The following is a 20,969-nucleotide window of genomic DNA, read 5'->3' as shown; positions in this document are numbered from 1 at the left end:
TAAGGAATAAGAAGGATGGGTGAGCTTGTGTCACACGAACCTCGTACAGATCTTTCTTTTTGTCGCCAGATATTTCAGGATCTGCTGTATTGCTCTGCGGTTGATATGCAGCAGGTCGCGAACGTTCTCTACATTATCTCCTTAACGACTGGTTGATGGACTTCATTTCTTGGGACACAAGAAATGTCTTCACGTCCATCACGAAATCGGATGTACCATTCAAATACACAACTCTGTGATAGGGCGTTTTGGCGGTAAACAATTCTGACAAAAATGTTGTTAGACTCTTTTGATAATTTCCCTGACTTACAACAAAACTTACTGTTCGCCCTTCGTTTCATGTGAGGATCTATGATAATGGAAATCAGGATTTCTTCGATAACCGATGTTTAGAAGAGCACAGGTGCTCTACCAAATCCTGCAAAAGGAGTATATCGTAGCATTAATTTCACATGATAAACAATTTTCTGTCAGTAGCAGTTACAGAATATCAGCATCAGTCCTGGAGCTGTTGATAGTTTCCTGTGTGAAGATTACCAGTCGAAGTCTGTGTGTATATATAAAGAGAATATCTTAATTATATAAGTCACCATAAGTTCTATATTTTGTACTGCACATAATTTTCGGGCTTGAAATACCTTTTTAAAAAGTGATTTCACAGTTAAATTTGATACGACCAACTCTTATGAAGAATTCTTAGCACATGGTTGAAAGAGACATATTAATAATTGAAATCAGATTTTAACAGTTCACAATTTTCCGATTCGCTGTTATCTCACAGAACTTGAAGGATATCCCTTAAAGTTGCAGTCTCAATCGAGTACAAATTCCTGCAACTATCAGAACAAAATCTCTATCAGCGTTTAAAAAATATCTTACAGAAAAACTCTTGAGAGATGTTTATGAAATATGGGTCTCATTTTTGCGCAAATTCTATAATAAAGTGTATGCTTACCCTAATATTGCATAAATTTTATTTATCTTTGACTAGCTTCAACCTTTGTTTGCTCAGTTTTTTTAATGTCTACTCAGAACAGTCCCGGATTTGATTCCTGGTGGGGGCACTCGGTCGAAAAAGTAAAAAGCTTTCTCAGGCCAGCTATCCTGAATAAGGGTTTCCTCATTCACACCAGGCAAATGCTGGGGTGGTACCTAACATAGAGGTCACAGCCCCTTCCTTCCTTCCCTTTCCCCGGATAGTGTGCTTGACGAGGGACGTCATCTCTCAAATGTGAGGGACTAAATGACCTCTACGCCGAAATTCTAATCTAAATCCTAAATCTAATGCCTACTCAATTCCATTTAAAAGGATTCCATAAAAAATGTAAAGATTTAACATAAGATATCGTTCATGATACGAAGATATGTATACGAATCATATTTTATCAGAACGAAACAACTGAATTAAGAGGGGAAAATAGAAAAATCTCTATGCCCATTGATTTATTGCCAGATTACAAATTACGAACTGAAAACAAGATATATATATATATATATATATATATATATATAGTGGCGAATCCAAGGCTGAGGCTATAGGGGCTTTAGCCCCCCCCCCCCCTTTGACGCTCAGGTATACACTGGATAAAATAGGCTTCAATCCCGCTTTACACTGAATAAAGCGGTAAACTATGGTTTAGTCCCTCCCTTTATCATATCCTGGATCCGCCACTGGATATATATATATGCAATATTCTACGCATCGATGTATATTTTTCCATATAATCGACATATCTGTTAAGATACTTGTCCCACCGTACAAGTTTCTCGATGCCTGCTGCCTAGAAGGTTGATTACGGAGCAAACGACGAACGACGTTCTGCCCTTCGATGTCATCTGTGAACCTCTGTCCTGTCAGGAGCTTCTTCAATAAACAAACAAACAAAAAAAAAAAAAAAAAAAAAAAAAAAAGATGGTAATGACTGGGGCAAGATATGGACTGTATGGAGGATGCTCCATAATCTATCACCACCAAAAGTGAAGTTTGGTGATTGTTTTGTTCGCCACGTGAGGTTTTGCATTGTCATGGAAAAATACTACATCGTCAACATCCCGAATACCCTGACGCCTTTTCCAAATGGCTGTTTGCCGATAGGAGAATCTGTGACAGTAGCATTCTGCATTCATGGTTTCACCTCTTGGTAGGAAATCCAGTAAGAGTGGTCCCAGATTGTCCCTAAATACCGGTCGATGGTGGTGTCCGAAATTTCTTCGTTACTGACGATTCGAGATGTTTCCACACTAATCTCTGCTTTTTGACGGGGGATTGTAATGCAGTATTCACGTTTCGTCGTCAGTGACAGTGAGGTCCAGGAAACTATCATTCTCCTTGACGAAATGCTTCAAATGGTTCAATGACTTGACCATTTGCTTGCTTCAGTTGACATCATTAAGAAGCTTAGGAACTTAACTACATGACCTTGCTGTATTCCAAAAATCATGGACAGTGTCATAAACACTACCATAGAAAATGTTAAACTCCCTGGCAATGGCCTGCAGAGTAACACGTCGATCTGCTTTCACCATTTCGTCAACACGTGTAGTGTTGTCTGGTATCAACGAGGAACAAGGTTTGGTTCATCGTTCATTGTCTTGGACTTTCCTCGTCCGTTTTCAAACTTTTACACCACCACTGTACACTTCGCTCTGCTAAATACCTGTCTTCATACACTGGCTCTATTTTCCTGTGGATATCTGTGGCTGTGTACACCTTGCACCATAGGAAACGAATAATACTTCGCTGCTCACATGACGTGAACGTCCCGAGTACTCTGGGCGTCTTTGGTAAATAATAACAGCGCTGTACGGTGGAAGAAACCAGAAGTTAAGCTGGGACTGTTCCAACGAAAGTCTACGACACCGCTGTATATTTCGATGTTGTATTAAAATGTATTACATGCTCGAAAGAAAAAAAAATGCAGTGCTTTTCGATTTTCTCATAAAATTAAGTAAACACAATTCAGATAAACAAAGGAATTTTATAATAAGATATTCAAAACAAAGACATGGATAAAAATGTTCGTAGATATAGTTTGCCACCAAGATCTCCATTGAAACAAATTTTAGTAATAACAATAGGCATTGTAAAAACTCAGTGTAGAACCATAGCTGGCAACGTTGGAGAGAAATACAAGAAGATAAAACAGATGTGTGTGTTCAGTCTACATTAGAGAAATTGATTGGACAAAAGTTGCATACAAATCAGCCAAAATAATTTCCAAGAGTAAATAAAATTTTACGCAGTATTAAAGTAAGCATACTCTTTATTAAGTGTTTCCGAGGTTATGTGTAAATGTCGAAACACACATAACCTGAGATGACAAAAACACACACAACCTGATGTATTGAGATGACAAAAAGTAAAATCAACGTTAATATCACAAAATGAATTCGAGATTCAAAAGTTGCGTCACAGTAATTTCAGTATATCGAATCTGAAATTATCTGAATAGGTTTATCGACATCTATTTAAATAGAATTATAAAATTCGTAAGAATGTTTTATGCAAATTAAAACCACAGATATAAAGTGTACATCTGACTTATTTTGTTAACTTAGATGAAAACAAGTTAAATAAGTCATGCCTATGAGATTATAAGTTTGAACTTAGCAAAGCTGTGCCTATAATTGTTGTTTTTGAACCAATTTCAAGAGCAGTAGACCTCCTTCTTCCCTTGGCATTATTACTAAAAACAAAAAGCAAACTGGTAGGTCCATACTTCTCGTTTGTTATTGAAAGTGTATGAGATGCTCTCCAAGTTACATATCTTTCATATTATTTGATGGAAAAATGAAAAGAAATCTTTGAGTTTTACGTCCCACGGTTATGACGGCTAGGCTAAAGGAGATGGTGATGATGTAAAATGAATTAAAATGATGGAATGAAGAAACTGGGAGGAAACGGGAGAACCCCAAGAAAACCCATGCACACGGTGTTTATTCACCATAAAGTTTTCTTGACACGAGCTGGGATCGACTCTAGGACCCCATGCACCAGAGGTGAACGCTCTACCACTGAGCCAGCGCGGCCCCAAATACCATGATGATTTGGCAACTTTGAAGCAGATAAGAATTATCACCGTGAAATGTCTTAAAAAAAAAAAAAAATTAGTCAATGCCGGGTAAGTTTTGTTCATGTTAATTGTTTTAAGTAACTTAACGCCAGCTTCAGAATCTCTCAGTCGATGGACTTTATGTAAGTCCAAAAAATTAGGTGGAATACGAAATACTAACAACTTCAGATGATAAATGGAAAATATAACCGATTTTATATCACACCAGTTCTCGATAGATGCGAATTCAGTTATAGAAAGTGTACAAAGTGTAAAAAGTGCACGACTGAAACAGAAATCTAATCCGGATCTATAGCTTAGCGAGCCGACGTGTTAAACACTCCTTCTCAATCCGCTTCGTAAACAGCCATACATTACATCACTCGGTCGATTTTCAGACCATATAGACAGTACCACAATTCCTGTTATGTTTAGAGAACCCAGTGTCTGCATTACAGAACACCTTTGACGATTGAATTATATATTAAATATGGTAAATTAAAGAAATAGCCGATTTTACATCATACGAATTCCTCTTTAGGTTCGAATTCAGTGATATACATTATATGACTGAATGAATTCTAAACTTTGCGTAAATCCATATGATTTTAATTTCGGATTTCTGGTGTGGGTAAGTTTCTATATTTTTTTTTGTTCATATACATGATGTTGCAACGTAGACACCCTAACCCCAGGGTGTCTGTCGTTCACGAAAGTCACGAAATCAGAAAACGGTCATAAAAGTAAAGAAAAAGTCACGAAATTTGGCTTTTAATCACTTTTATCTGTACAAATATACTGTAGAGACTGGAAAATTTTGTTCTATAAAACCTCAAAATTCACAGCCAGAAATGTTTATGGTCGGCTTTAGATGCTACCATCCAAATCACAAGCAAAGCACACTTCTATCGCATGCTTGAAAATTCGGCCTAATTTGCACTCAAATTCGCTCTTGAGATTGTACTTCAGCTTGCATCATTGAGCAGTGGTGCTGCAAATTGCATCGCATCGCTGAAACCAGCTGCGCATCTAACCAGTTCATTGAACTGAGAAGACACCCAAGTTTTTATCGTTCCAGGGAACAGCCTTTGAAAATAGGGATAAAATAAAGATAAGTGCTAAAGAATATAGATACTGTTATTAGTTTTTGAATGTTACGAAAATTTTATGGTTTGGTAAAGAAAAGGTCACAAGAAAGTCACGAAATTTCATTTTAAAATTTTAATAGAAACCCTGAACCTAATCCCAGCGTCGGGGCTGTTGTGGCTCAGCGGTAGAGCGTTCACTTCTGGTGAATGAGATTCCTTGTTTAATCATAGCTCGCGCCAGAAGGCATGGGTATTCTCGGGGGGTTCTTCCGTTTCACCCTCACTTCATTCCACCATTTTATTCATCCCCATCATCACCATCTTCTTTAACCTACTCACCAGAATCGTGGGACAAAACTGAAAGATTCCATTTTACTACTTCTAATCCTTGTCGCAGATTTCGAAAATTAGATGAAATTAAGAAAAAAGGAAAGAAAGAAAAAAAAAGTGAAATGTTATTTCTCTCCTTTGCAATCTAAAAAAAAAAAAAAAAAAAAAAAAAAAAAAAGAAAAGAAAAGAAAAACTGTTGTTCGGAGTATTTAGCTCAGTAAACAAATTTTTCTGTAATTCCAACATTGTCTCATATTTGCTGACATTAAGTGAAAGTATGATTGAAAAAACGTTATTGTCTTATGTTGATGGTTGCGTATTCTGCTTTAACTTAATACTTTACTTTATTTAAAGGTCAATCATGTAACAAGCTAGGTCAATACTCCTGTCTACGATGTAAGACGTGCTATTGCGAAGATCACGTTAGGAGAAAAGGATTCAAATATGAGAAAAACAAGCCAATTCCGTGTCCAAAATGTGGCTACGAAACATCTCAAACCAAGGATCTCAGCATGTCAAGTAAGTGTTTTTCAGAAATCAAGGATTATATGTACACGTATATTACATAGAAAGAGCAAAAGTCCTGCCAGTGAATCTGCCAAAAGGTCTGAAATTTGATTGCGTACTGCTATTTTTTTCTAGTTCATAAGAAGGTGGTGAGGAAGGTAAGTATAGGATTAGTAAGCTTGAGAAGGTACTGTTTTATATATCAGTAGAACAGAAAGTTATTAGAATGATAAAATTATAGAACACTATACTACAGTTAGTTAACTTGACCCAGTCATCTGTTTAGAGTGTGAGAACTACGAACACAGCTACGTCTGGTTTATCAAAGCATTAATTCAAACGTAGGCGTAAAATTAAAGATGTTAAGACTTTACACAAATCTGAAACTCAAATAGAAGGATGTACTTCTGAATTCAGGGTTCCTACTGGACAGAGAAGTCAGGGAAAATGATGAAGGTCAGGAAAGCTTAGGGAAAAAGATTGGTAATCAGGGTAAGTCAGGGAAATTTTATAAAATATATTTTTTTTTAACATTAATTGTACAGCAATTTCAGCTTAGCCAACAATTATAATACTTACTTATAAAAGGTAAGTGGAATGTACGTATGAGCAATTGATTACTATTTGTCTCTATAGAATAAATCAGGGTGTCTACTAGTCTGGAAAACATGGAAAACCCGGAAAAGTCAGGAAATTTTCTGTATATTCTGGAAGTTTTTGGTGAAGTTAAATTTATTTAATAGCTTTTACATTTTATCTGTACAATGGTTGGAAAACAACTTTTCGCTGCAGCAGAAATCATCATACAATGAAGGACGTCTGAAAGGAGCTGGCAACCTTGACGTCTGGAGCTCGTTTTTCCTAATCTCCACGTTAAAAAATGATCCTCATGTCTATACTGTTGGAACCAGTGACCCCCCAATAAAGTTCTAAATAACACTTGTTCTGATCTTGTTGATTTTAATGTAGCGATAAGTTAAAGACTAACTATGTATGGTTAACTCTAATTTATAATACAATGCGTACCTACATTAGTTAGATTTAAAACTCTTATTCCATTTCCTCCATATCCCATTTTCAGTGCAGTTTGGCGTTCCGGGTGTCTTTTGTGATGTTTATTATTATTTTGCAGGTAATTTCTGTAAATATTTTTGGTATGCTTGTAACTTTTTAATCAGATCACTTTTTCTAGCAAGTGCTCATATTTTTATAGAAAACGTGAATATAGTAGACAGAGCTTGGCGATTATTACCACACTTGTCGGTTCAGTTTTAGGTAGTAATCGAGAACCATCTTGTGACAGCTTTAAAATTGTTAAATCATGTCTCAAAGATTCTTTGCTTGGAGCTAAATTAGCGTCCTTCCAAACCGTTGCTGCAGACATTAACCTTTTCTTACAAAATTTCAGACAGACTCACCAATGCTTCTTTTTCTTTATGGTGAAATACTTAAACTTCTGAAGTCCCTTATGATTAGATTTGTTAAAAATCCATTGTAATTGAAGCAGCAAGTTCTGAAGACCTGATGAAAGTTTGCCTAGAAGATGGTAGTAAGGATCTGTGTTCGGCTAAGCAGCTTGATGTCGAATTAGCGATACGCATAGCATTAAAATCAGAGAAGTTATCTGAACTGGATATCTTTCGATTTCAGAGGGATTGTTTGCATATTTTAACAGGTTTTTGTAAGAAGATCCTGTATAAATTGCCATCGAAATACAGACTTATTTATGGTGTTGCATGCCTCTCTCCCGATTCAAAACAAGAGACCTGGGTAGGAACAAATAACTTGAAATCTGTACTCAAGATTCAGTTATCACAATAATGAAGAATTTTGACGTGACGAAGGATCGTTTAGATCACTGTGATTCTTCTTTCTTCACAACACTAACCACCAGCAACAACTTTTCAGCGTTTGTTTAGAAAATTCTAGTGTTATCACACGGAAACGCTTTCATTGAAGGCAGTATCTCATTGAATAAGAAGTTTCTTGTGGATAATCTACACGAAGAGTCTTTAGTTTCGCCGAAAGTAGTACATGACGCTGTCACGTTCCACGGAGGTGTTCAGGCAATGCCAATCTTGAAACAATTTTAATTCATGCAGGAAGAATTGCAAATGCCAAATGAAAAGAGGCTCTCAGAAGGAAGGAGACAACAACTGAGGCAGAGAAAAATCGTTCGAAAGAAAAAAAGGGAACAATTGTAGAGCTGGAAGAACTGAAGAAAAAGAAGGAAAAAGTCCTTGAGAAGGCAGCAAAGGAAATCAACGAAGTTAATGAGCACATGAAAAATTTTAAGAGAAAATCCAGTAATGTGGTCATAATTGGAAATCTCATGTAATTTTAGCGTTCTAGATTATACAAATGTTTGTCAGTATTTGTATCTCGCAACGACATTCTTTGAATGAAATGAAATCTTTAAGTTTTACGTCCCTCGATTATGCCGGTTAGGCTAAAGGAGACGGTGATGATGAGAGATGAGTGAAATGAAGAAAGTGGGAGGAAACGGGAGAACTCCGAGAAGACCTACGAGCACGGTGTTTGTCCACCATAAAGTCCACGGCGTGAGCTGGGATCGAACCAGGGACCCCAAGCACCGGAGATGAACGCTCTACCGCTGAAACGACATTCTTGTTAGTATCCATATGTCTGTGTGTATTGTCGTGTATATATTAGCCCTACATCATGTTCCGGAATAATAAAAAATCTAATCCGGATAATAGAAGTAAATTACTTGAATAGTCCAATTTATATAACTGAGTGTACCTCACAAGTACGTGGTATGAAATGTAAAATCTTTATACGCATTTCTGTGTATTGTTATGTATGTTTTGTCATTCACACTTTAGGAGCAAAGAGAGGTGGCTATGAGGGGAGATGGGAGATCATCACAGAAAATACATTGTATTTAACAATATTTCTTGTCAGAAATAAGTAGGTACTTATTTAAGCGTTGTTCATATTTTTGTACCAGTTGTTACAATTAAGAGAACAGATATTATGCAAGTACAAGTGTTTAGAGAATAGCGGTTACTTAACTTCACTAAAATATAATCTGGAAAAATTTTCTGTTTTGGTTTGGAAAATCTGGAAAAGTCAGGAAATTTTATTTGTCTGAAATAGTAGACACCCTGATAAATATTCTCATGTGTAAATATTCACCGTTATTTATTCCTTATTTATATGTCCACGTCATCCGACACCTGTCATGAAAGTCAGGAAATTTTCTACCAAATAGTCAGGGAAATAGATTTTTCCAGATCAGTAGGAACCCTTGAATTATACCAACTACAAGTAGCTAGAAAGACGTTCTTAAATTAGATGAAGATGATTTATAGCTTACGAAGATACAAACTGTAATGTGACACATCAAATACAATTATTTAGAAAATATAGTCTTATCAACTGAGATCTTGTTAAGCATTTCCTTGTTCACATGGCTGGCTAAAATTGTCATCCTGCTGTTCTGTTCCGTATGTTTACATTTTTTTTCTCACCTTTTTTGATTCTACTAACTTTTAGAACTTCCTCCATAACTTTGTAAGTCTTATATTGACGTTCTTTACCTCTTTTTTATGAACTGTAAAAAGGTAGTAATGAACTATCGAATCTAAGTTGTTCGATATTCAACAACGATATCGGGGAGAGTATTTTTCGATTTAGTAAGCGTTTGTTTTTCTGTAACGTTTTCCGCACAGTGCGGGAGATGTAATGATAAGTATTATTTACTATTTACTGGTTTTGATTCAAATTGCTGATCATATTTCGACGTAAATTAGTGTCTACAGGGTAGAGACTCGGCCCGAACCCAATCCAGCCCGAACGAGCTCGGACCCGAAAAGTTTTGGAGGTTTTCGGCCCGAGCCCGGCTCGACCAGATAAGTTTTTTAAAATTCTTGGCCCAAGCCCGGCCCGGGCCCGATAAAATTTAAAACTTTCATTTTGTAATATTTTTACGGGCACACTTCTTCAATGTTTGCCTTTATTCTAATTATCGTTTAACGAAAGTCAATAATTATTAAAGAATTGCAATTAATCGGCCCAAGCCCGGCCCAACCTGAAGAGAAATCAGTGTCGACCCGACCCAAAGAAATAACAGTCGGCCCGCCCAAGCCCGGCCCGTGTAGGTCTCTACTATAGGGCTTTTAATCAAATGAAGTTTGGTGAATATTCTAGGGCAGTGGTCGCCGAACTTCTGAAGCTTCTGAGCTACCGTACCGTTTTTAAATCCTACTCTGAGTTAGTAACGAGAAGAACTACCACTTATTATTATTATTTTTTTTTTTTCAAAAAATCTTTTAATTGTTTATTGCCTATAAACTTACATTTCTAGTAAATATAAAATCAAAGTACCCAAGTTAGCAAAAGTACGAAAAACATAACGTGCACAACCCATGCGTATATAATTAACTGTGAGATCAGGCTGACAATAGCAGTTGCGCGGGAGAAATAAGTAGTTGTTGTCGTCAGCACTCCCTGTAGTTAGCGTCAGCTCAGGGAGTAATCAAGGTTAGCCAACTGGAGCCTTAACGCGATCTACCGAAAATGTCCCCACGAGCTACTAGTAGCTCGCGATCGACGGTTTGGGGATCACTGTTCTAGGTAAATGTGTACCTCTGAATTTTTTTTCTTTTCTTTTTTTTTTTTTATGTTGTTTTCCACTCAACCGGAACACTTTGGTGGGAGGTAAATCTTAAACCAGGACGCTTCGATGAAAGGTTTACTTTTACCCTTTCCATTAGTGAAAGTACTCAATCAGCATAAGAGCCATTTATGTTTCATTCCTGTTGGATGTATCGGCAGTGATATTTAGAAAAGTAGCACGCATCTTAAATCCAAAAATAAAGCGTCTCGCAGTTTAACAATATTCAAGAGTGTGAACTAACTAGGAATGAGTCTAAAGTTGAACCTTGAATCTGAGATAACCTATATATTTTCTGAAATGGTTTGTCGAGCAAATTCCAAAACAGGTTTCAATTCCTTGCTTGGAAGTGGTCCCACCCCTTCAGGCTTGGAAATGTATAGAACAACTTAATCTATATGCCCTATATATCAAGTGCTCCGCATGATTAGTAGATCAAGAATATAATATGAACTTCTCAATTGTATCCTATATCAAGGTAATAAAGTAAAAATTGATATTTCGCTATAAATGTCTTATATTAGTGAACCTCACTATCACGCCGTAGAGTGATCTTGAGGCAGTGTGAGCTACGTGGCCCTCATACCTTAAAAACAAAGGCCAAGTCCTAGCAGCGCCATCTAGCCAGGACCGTGACATGTGAGTTACATGGTTCTCACACACAGCCAAAAACAAAAGCCAAGCTCGAGCAAACAACATCCAGCTAGAGCTGCCTTCCCTCTGATTACCCGAGCCTTGTCATGACTAGAGGGCTTACATCCTGAAGTGTGACCAATTGCGTTTATATAGCTACAAAGTAAGAGCTGTTCGGATCGAGTAAATGAGTCAAATTACGGTCACGACTAGTTTTCCCTAATTAGTAACTCAAAATCTGTTGAACGTTTTTCCACCATGTGACTTATCAAACAACTCATCTACATGAGAATTGATGAATATGTAATGAACGTACTACTCTGACAACATATGTACGTGAAATCGAGGAAAATAGAAAAAGAAATACGTACACCGAATTTGTCCCATCTAGCCATAACAAATGAGTCAATTAGTTGTGATACCAAATGACTTGCTTTTGACTGGATATTATGAATATGCTTTTCTCAATTTTATAGGTTCGCTAATATAGGATATAATTGGGTAGTGCATATTATATTCTTAATCTACTAGTCATGCAGAGCACTTTGATATAGTATAGGACATATAGGTCAAGTTGTTCTTATATATTTCCAACCCTGAGAAGGTAGGGTCACTTCTGGGCAAGGAATTGAAATCTATTTTGGAACTTGCTTGACAAATCCTTTCAGGAAATATATTGGTTATCCCGAGATTCAAGGTTCAACTTTGAACTCATTCCTAGTAATATTACATATAAAGCTGTTAATAAAAGATACACAGTACCAAAAATAATACTTTAGAACACTGCATTAAGGGAAGGGCATGACTGAAAGCCAGGACTAAATGAGAGCCGACAGGATACCGAGAAAAGAACTTTCAAATCAAGATTGTTCTGATCAAAACGGGGCGTATGATAACCTTAAATACTTGTATTTGTGTGAAAATGTTTACCAAACTTGAATCATAATACTTAAAATTGCATGTTATTTTATTTTCCAGCACGCAGTCATAAGTTTGGTCGCCAAAGCCAGGCTGTTGCACTTGATGATGATGATGATGATTATGGGGAGAGTTACAATGGTTATTATGGAGCATCGGGAGATTTAGCAGGTATTAGACACTTATTTTCCTTTCTTTTTCTCGGGAACATATTTGTAATTGCACAAAGGAGCTTCAGGAAAAAAAAAATGCTTGAGTTTTCAATATTATTATTATTATTATTATTATTATTATTATTAGTTGTTGTTGTTGTTGTTGTTGTTGTTGTTGTTGTTGTTGTTGTTGTTGTTGTTGTCGTCGTCTTTTTTTTTTTTTTCAAGTATATAGGGTACTACTACCATTATACCAGACTAAAGAAAGTGATACTAGACATGATATTAAGCAAAAAATGCCCAATGAACATAAGTTGAAAGCGGCACCATTTCACATGAGAGGCTTTCAAAAAGCATCAAAGGCACTGATATAATACAGCGAATATTTAGTAAATGTGGAAGATATCGCTGTGGGGTCAAAAGACTACACAGAAAGTCGCATCCGATAAATGCAATGACCTATAGATGGGAGCGAAGTGGGCTCCGCATAGTGGGGATCCCTATAGACAGTTGGAGAATCCACACATACTCCCCATCTGCAGAAATCTCCATTTCCTTACTCAGTAGCTCTGGGAAACTCAGGAACCGTTCCATCTCAAGTCAACATATAGTTTCGAATCGACCATTACAGCTTCCAGTGAGATTTTATATTCTAACCACTATCTGCGTGGAACAAGCGGAAAGTTCAAGTTGATATGTGAATTGGTTTCGAAATTTCAAGACCCCAAAGTTCTCAAAATTTCCCAAAAATTCCATGAGTGACATATGTTTGATAGCATTTGCGGCTGACCTAAAAGACCTAGAACGTTGGTTAAGGTTGATTTTAAAGCTTACGAAAAGAGTTTTCAGATTTTATATACTTTAGTTTTTCTTTAAAAAAAATAAAAATTTTGAATTTGATTTTCTCAAAAAGTAATATTTTGGAAATTTTCAAAAATATATAAAGAAATATTCGGAGAGTTATGAATGTATATCCAGAATTTTATTGTGATCACCAGTGACTCATTTGTTACAACAGCTTCCACTTCCAAACGTGGAGTTTAAAATAGCGTTGATTTAGGTTACTCATTAAAAAACAAAATAAATCCCCGATAAACGCCACCTTTACGAAGACACTTAGATGTGGGGTGGAGGGGATTGCGTGCTACAGTGAAATTTAGAGCTATATCGGTGGTAGTTCACACTAGAAGGGCCACCCCATACCGAATTGGTCTAAATGGAGTGGCCAGACGAAGAGTGTTCTGGGAGAAAGCAGCAGTTCTCCAGTAACCAAGTTGGCAGAAAACAACTTGGACATTAGTTACTTTAGCGGCTGGGATACTGCGGTGTGTTAGGCAATGGGAAACCACTACTCTATTTTTCCCTAGTGTTTTTGACAGCAGAAAGAGAATATAAGTACAATGATCTTCCGCAGGTCAAAATATAGTTCCTAGATCCCATTGGGATTTCCGGAAAGAGAGGACTTAGAAAGGACTATTGGACGAGAGAATAACGATGTGGGGAAATTAGATAGTTAAAGCAAGACAAGCAAGAGCAAAAGGTTTAGGATAGAGACGTGGAACATACGTACGATGTTACAGAGAGGATTTAAAGAAGAAATGAAACAAAATTATCTGGACTTGGTAGGAGTTTGTGAAGTTAGATGGGAAGTTAATGGGGAATTGAAACAGCGAAGGATATAGAATATTTTACTTAGGTAACCAAAAAGGCGGTCATAATGATGTGGGAATAATTCTTGGAAAGCTCTTGAAGGAGAAGATAGTGAAAGTAGAAAATGTTGATGATAGAGTTATGATGTTAAAAGGGAGAAGAAGGATCTAGTGGTGATACAGACACGCATCGACCACTTCGCATACAACTGAAGAAGTAGAGGAATATTATGAGAAAATAAAAGAAACTGTAGACAGGGAGAAGAGAGGTGCGTGCGTAATTGTAATGGTAGATTTTAATGCAGTTACGGGAGAAAAACAGAAAAGTAGTGTCGTATGCAAGTGTGGTTTAGGCAAAAGAAATGAAACGGAAGTGGGACTGGTCAATTTCTGTAGACATAATTTACTAGTAATTTGTCAAGTTCAACGATCACTGTCAAATGGAAGTTTCAATATGTTGGAATCGATTTCTGCGTTCTTTTGTTCTCTAGTGAAATGTTGCCAGCTGGTATTTTTGTTGTGCCAATGCTGTGCGAATTTTGTAATTACTGCTTCCCATTCATCACTTAACCATCCCTTGTCTCAATTTTAATTTTGGTTTTCTTAAATGAAGAAATAAATTTTCAAATTCAAGTCTCTCTACTTCATTTCTGGCTACCAAATTCATTTAAGAAAACTAGACAACGGATGATTAAATGATAAATGGAAATCAATATTTACACAGCACAGTATTGTTATAGCAATAAAAATACCAGTACGAGCTGGCAATCTTCCACTAGAAGACACAAGAGCACACGAATCGACTCCACCATATTGCAACTGCATTGTCGTCATTTGACGTGTGATCGTTGAACTTGATAAAAGAGTGCTGCACCACCACTATTTTCTTGGTAAGTCAGCTCTGTTTTATTTCCTGATGTTTTTGTTTTTCTTCTTCCTGTTTTTATTCTCCGTGACCAAGACTCCAGGGGAGAATCGAAAGCTCTGAAGTACAAGTAATATTCAGAAATTACAGAAATATGTAAGTACAAGTTAACCAAAAATGTTCGTGTCATTCTAGAGCAATGATAAACAAAGAACAGTGCAGTGGACGATACGAACCTTTAGGTTACCAAGTAATCTCCATCAGCATCCAACACCTTTTGCCAACGATCCTGCAACTGCACAATACCTTGGTGATAAAATTCGACGGTCGTGAATACAAAGAAGTCCGTGAGTACGTTCTGCAGGTCTCCCTCATTTGCAAAGGATCTCCCACGGAGGCGGTTGTCGAGGGAATGAAACAGGTAATCTATTGGCGTAAGGTCCGGTGAATATGATACATGGCGCAGTATCTCCCAGCTAAGTTGCTGAAGGATCTCCCGGATCCTCTTTGCTACATGTGGCTTGGCGTTATTGTGCAGGAACAGTATGCCCTTGTGATTTACCAATGCCGGCTCCTCCTGCTGCAATACACGGTGCACCCTTTGCAACAGCTGAGAGTAAAGGTCAGCAGTGGTGGTTGACCAGATGGAAGAAGCTCGTAATGCACCACTTGCCTTCAATTTCATCGTACAGAGAGCATAATCTTTCTTGGATGCAGAGGTGATCTTGAGGTGTGAGGAATAGGATCACGTGGCATGGTGGCAACAACTAATATCTGGTACATTTTGGAGTGTCATGGAGGACCCACTTTTCGTAATCAGTGAGTAAGCAATCAAACATGGTTGTGTTCAGGTACTGAGTAAGCAAGGACAAACAGGTTGTCATTTGTTGTTCCTTGTTGGGGTACTTACTTGCTTAACTCGTATCACTTCCCTATGTTATGCAGGTGCAACGGAAATACGGAACCTTTCTGTATGTTCATCACACGTTGCACCACTGTCCTCCTGGATGAGTACTTTCAGGGCCTCTTCATCCTACACAATGTGGTCGTCCACTTCAAAATTCATCCAAAAGTCTCACATCTCTCGAATGGAATTTCTGGCCAACGCCTGGCGGGGCGTTGGTTTACAGCACTTTCCCGAAATCCTTGGCATATGTGGCGACTTGATGCTGCAGTCGACAGACCCACGTTAAAGTCATACAACAAACACATGCAAACAAGTTACTTAAATACCTCCATTTTTCTTCAACACTGGATGAGCTATGACTGTTGTATTGCGCAACGTGCTTGTAATACTGAAGGTCGATGGTCAGATTAACTGCTGATCGCTTGGCAGCCAGATGCGTCATTTCGTTTCCTCTCTGTGAGCACATGATTAATGGAACGTCAAAAACGGCAAGAATAATAGTTTTATAGAATCGTGTTTACTGATTGAGAAACTTTGTAAAGTTATTGTTCTTATTATAAACTTATAAGATCACGTATTTGTTTAACTTGCCTCTCAGTGAAATTCCAACTGAGTAATAGCTACATACCTATATACATTTTCGTAGTGTGTTTAATTTCAAACCGTGAATCTCCCAATAGCGTCTTGATTTGCACTAGCATTAAATGGCATAGTAAACTTGAATTCAACTGTTGTCTGCTCTGTCAGCTATAATCTTTTCTTCTTGTTGTTGTTCCTTTCAGTAATCGATCAAAATAGTTTATTGAATGTTTCGTCTATAACCATTTACGAATTTTATAAATATGCATCAAATCACATCAGGGTTCACACTGAAATTCTAGTATTGATTTCTCTGAATTTTCATAAGTAAATTTTCCCTGATCCACAATCATTTATGGATAGATTTAGAAAAAAATTAATCAGCCTACAACTACCCTATAGTTGTCCAACGCTCTTCTTTCTATTTTTTAAATACAATATAAGCGTACTTCCTTCTTTTACATATTTATGAATCAAATTTTCCTGTATTTGAAATATAATAGAACATTAGTACCAAACAGTAATTATACAGTAACGATATCTTTAATATCTTGGCATTCTGAATATATAAGTAACTGTATAGCCTATGAAACCCAGAGGTTCAATGCCGCTTTCACTAAAGTTCTCCATTGACTTCTATCCTTAATCAACTGGATCCAGTTTCTACTTTGTATTCGTATTTTTGCGAGATCCATCTTAATATTGACCTCCCATCTGCGCCTAGGTCTTCTTAATGGTCGCTTTTCGATTGAACTCCCAGTTAAAAAATTTGGAAGCGTTCCTACTTTCTTCCATTCTGGCTACATGGCGTGCCCATCTGAGCCTCCTAGACTTGATGACTCAACAATGTTTGGTAAACCGTATAAATTATGCAGTTCCTCGTTACAAAGTTTCCGCCATTCCCCATTCCCGTTCCTCTTGCGTCTGAATATTGCGTCTCAGGATCTTGTTCTCAAATACTGTCAGTCTACGTTCTTCCCTCAGAGTAAGCGATCATGTTTCGCAACCATACAGAACAACAGGCATGATTATCGTTTTATATTTCTCGACAGCAGAATTCGCGACAAGAAAAGATTTTGAACTGAATAATAACACGAATTCATTGCTTTTAGTCGAGATTTAATTTCTTTGTGAGTATGGTTTTGGTCTGTTAATATTGATCCTAGATATTTGAAAGTATTTACTTTATCGAAAGTATTATTTTAGATTCAGGATATATTCATAAACGTAAACGAGAAAACATATATCATAATTTGACCTATCTTCTTGATTATGTAAATTGTTTTTCCCTGTGTAGAATTCAAAGTTTTAATCTAAGTTGTTCTTTTCCGTTCATGTTAAATTGTGAAATTTTAATTTCCTTCGGCGTTCCTCGAACTTCTCCTAAAGAGATTTTTTTTAAATATTAATTCTAATAAGTACCCTAAAGATAATTTTATTATTTTAGTCTTATCTTCCTTTTGATTTTTTTTTTTTTGATGCGTTCATTATATCTTCTGCGGGCAACTAAATAAAAAAAGAAAAAAATCTGACTCTTCTGAGAAATATAGCCGATTCACCTGACTTTCAGGGACATTGTAACCCTGTTTATCCTTCCTTAAATAGCCGATTCACCTGACTTTCAAGGTCAGTGTAACCCTGCTTATCCTTAAATAGCCGATTCACCTGACTTTCAAGGTCAGTGTAACCCTGCTTATCCTTAAATAGCCGATTCACCTGACTTTCAAGGTCAGTGTAACCCTGCTTATCCTTAAATAGCCGATTCACCTGACTTTCAAGGTCAGTGTAACCCTGCTTATCCTTAAATAGCCGATTCACCTGACTTTCAAGGTCAGTGTAACCCTGCTTATCCTTAAATAGCCGATTCACCTGACTTTCAAGGTCAGTGGAACCCTGCTTATCCTTAAATAGCCGATTCACCTGACTTTCAAGGTCAGTGGAACCCTGCTTAGCATCAAATAAGTTGTGTATCTTTTCTTTTTCAGATTCAGATGATGATGATCCAGATTACGAGGGAGAATCGGAAGAAAGTGATGAGGACGATGATGAGTTAGAAGATGAGGATGAAGACGAAGAAAGTGATGAAGGAAAGAAATAGAAACTAATGCAAATATTGTTTCCTGCTTTTTCGTAACCTTTTTGTTTATAATCAAAATTTCTTGGAATTAAATCGAAATAAATAAATTCTTTCCTTACTGAACTGTTGAATAGTATAGTTACTATTATGTTAAGGACGTATACTATATGATAGATGCAAAACAAAATAACTGTTTCATATCAGCTAATGGGGTTGTAAGGGATGAACTTAAACTGCTTTTATTGTATACTATATGTATATATTGAACGAACTCTCCTGGTCAATAAAAAGAAGTATTAAAGAACGTATTTTCTTCTTTGAACTAAACCCATACTCAGAAAATATCAGAGTTTATGCTCAAGTTTTTCGCCCATAGACAACGTCGGTTGCTGATGTGTCAGACTTTTAGTAAATGATTGAAGTCAATGCCCGCTTATTTTTTATGTGACAAACTAACGTGCAGCGTCACAATGGAAACAGACAGCCCGAATTCAAAACCATTTTCAGTGCTCTGTTTAACTTCCATGGTGTGGTACATTACGAGTACAAACTAGGAATGGTCAAAATTGGTTTTAATAAAAACCGGAAACCGGTTTCTAGAAACGAAATCCGAAAATCCGACATTTCAGCTTTCTCCTAAGCCGGATCGTTTTTTCACCGATACCGGTTTCGGTTCTCAAAAAACCGTTTCTCTTTTCACCAAAACTGTTTTCGGTGAAAACTTTTAAAAAAACAAAGCTATTTCTGTGGAAACGAAATCGGTTTCCAGAGAACACCGAAGCACTATTCTGGTCAGAAATAGAACCAGTTTTGGCAAAATTGATACTCGTTTTGGGGAAAACCGGAACCGGTTTTGGAGAAAACCGGTTTACGCGATTTTTTAATTTTCAAAAACCGATTTCGGTTTTTCTAAAAAATGGAAATCGAAAAAACCCGGTTTTTGTGCCCATCACTAGTACAAACCGCGACTTCTCTTCCTCTCGTCGATTTGTTCCTTATACAAAACTAGTACGAGCATGTTGTGCATAATGAATCATGGATTTCTTTATGAATAGTTTCTCAAAGCCATCCGACGTAGCTACTCAATCGTACGTACGTAAGTCTAAGTGAACTAAGGTTTTTCTCTTAAATTATCTGCTATACATTGTGTATTGATTGAAAATTCTCTTTCTGGATTGGAATTTCCATCAGAGAGAATCAATAACATTTTAACATAATTTTTTAAATAACTATCCAGGTTCTTTAGCCAAAGGTAATCCAAACACTGACTAGTTCTAGAATATTGACTTATTGTTTTAGACTTTGAATTAGAACAAAACTCTGAATTGCCTTTATCTGCCCATTTGTTATCTAACCAATTATTTTCAACTAGTGAAGCTAAAAGAGACTTCATGCGATTTAATCCATCAGACAGTGCAGAAACGTTAAGATTCAAACACGGAAGAGCTCGAGTCAATTTATAATTTAAAAGTGAATTCTCCAGAAGCTTAAGAATAAATTGCTGTAGACACTTTCTGCAATTTTGTTAAAAATGCAAAATGTCCAAATCAGTTATTGATTGACATTTCGTAAAAGCAGTATAAGTAGAAAAACCAGTGTCAGCATTTTTCAAAGGAAGTAGATTTTCTTCATTTTCCAGGTCAATTCGCATACATTAACTCGAAGAATTTCTGGATTTACAAACTGATTTTGCATTACATTTTTTTCTTACGTGCGATAAAGTACAGGGTGAGTCAAAAGTCCTTGGACACCTGCATAAAATTGAAAATCGACAGGAAAAGTAAAAAGTGATGATGGGAAAAGAGGTTTGATGAGGGGCCGCAACTTTTGGAGTGTATCTCATTCATGGCCGCCATCTTGAAATCAGCCATTTTGGATTCAAGTCAATTTTTTAAATGGGAAAGGGGTGTATGACACATCCAATAACACTAGCTTGAGCTCAGGAATTTAGTGGTGTAATTTGTTTTTGTTTTTTTTCTAACTTGTACAGTTTAGAAGTTACTAATGTTCAAAGGTGGGAAATTACCTGTATTGTAAAAAATTGCACTGAGAGCAGCGTGTCTGAAACTCAATAGGGAAAGGTTCTATTTCTCTAGCAAGTGCTTTAAAAAATGTAGGAATAAGCATTTTATCTTTTTTTCAACACACTTGACACGATCTGATAGCTCGAAGAGCTTGGAACTTCCTTTCATATGTGACGAAACTTTCATCATATGACTATATAAGATGATGTTTAATTTCTTACTTCGTGCAGATATTTTTAATAGGTGTTCTGTAATTTCAAAATAAAATACGTTCTTTTTATATTATTCATTTTTCTAATTGATTAGGGAAAAATAGTTTGTCATCATTGTCATATTTCCTTAGTCGTGTTTTTGCATCATCATGGGGAATTCTATATAGCCAATTACCACATCAGAAAGAATTCAAAAAAATGTTATAGAAAACCGGGAAAATCCAGCGAATAATTTCTCGTAATTTTTGTCACTACCATGGTTTAATTTCTCGGCAATATACGGAGGTTGATGCATCTCAATCGGAACAAATTGGAAGTTAATGTAACAAAATACAT

The 20,969-nt window shown here is 36.6% G+C and overlaps 1 protein-coding gene across 2 annotated transcripts in view; it reads left to right on the top strand.

Moving 5' to 3' along the window:
• Noa36 (zinc finger protein 330 homolog Noa36) overlaps window positions 1-18,701 on the top strand; it is a 40,758-nt gene extending 22,057 nt beyond the window's left edge. For both annotated transcript variants that reach the window (XM_081739153.1, XM_081739154.1), the window contains exons 6-8: window positions 5,826-5,990; window positions 12,229-12,339; window positions 18,306-18,701. In XM_081739153.1, coding sequence (XP_081595279.1) covers window positions 5,826-5,990; window positions 12,229-12,339; window positions 18,306-18,418 — 389 coding nt within the window. In that variant the 3' untranslated portion in view covers window positions 18,419-18,701. The remainder of the gene's footprint in view (window positions 1-5,825; window positions 5,991-12,228; window positions 12,340-18,305) is intronic.
• The last annotated feature ends 2,268 nt before the right edge of the window (window positions 18,702-20,969 follow it).

This window comes from Thermobia domestica, chromosome 14 (assembly GCF_964235325.1).
Source record: "Thermobia domestica chromosome 14, izTheDome1.hap1.1, whole genome shotgun sequence".
NCBI classification, from domain to species: Eukaryota; Metazoa; Arthropoda; class Insecta; order Zygentoma; family Lepismatidae; genus Thermobia; species Thermobia domestica.
The sequence above is the reverse complement of the archived record's forward strand: the minus strand, read 5'-3'. Positions and strand labels throughout refer to the sequence as shown.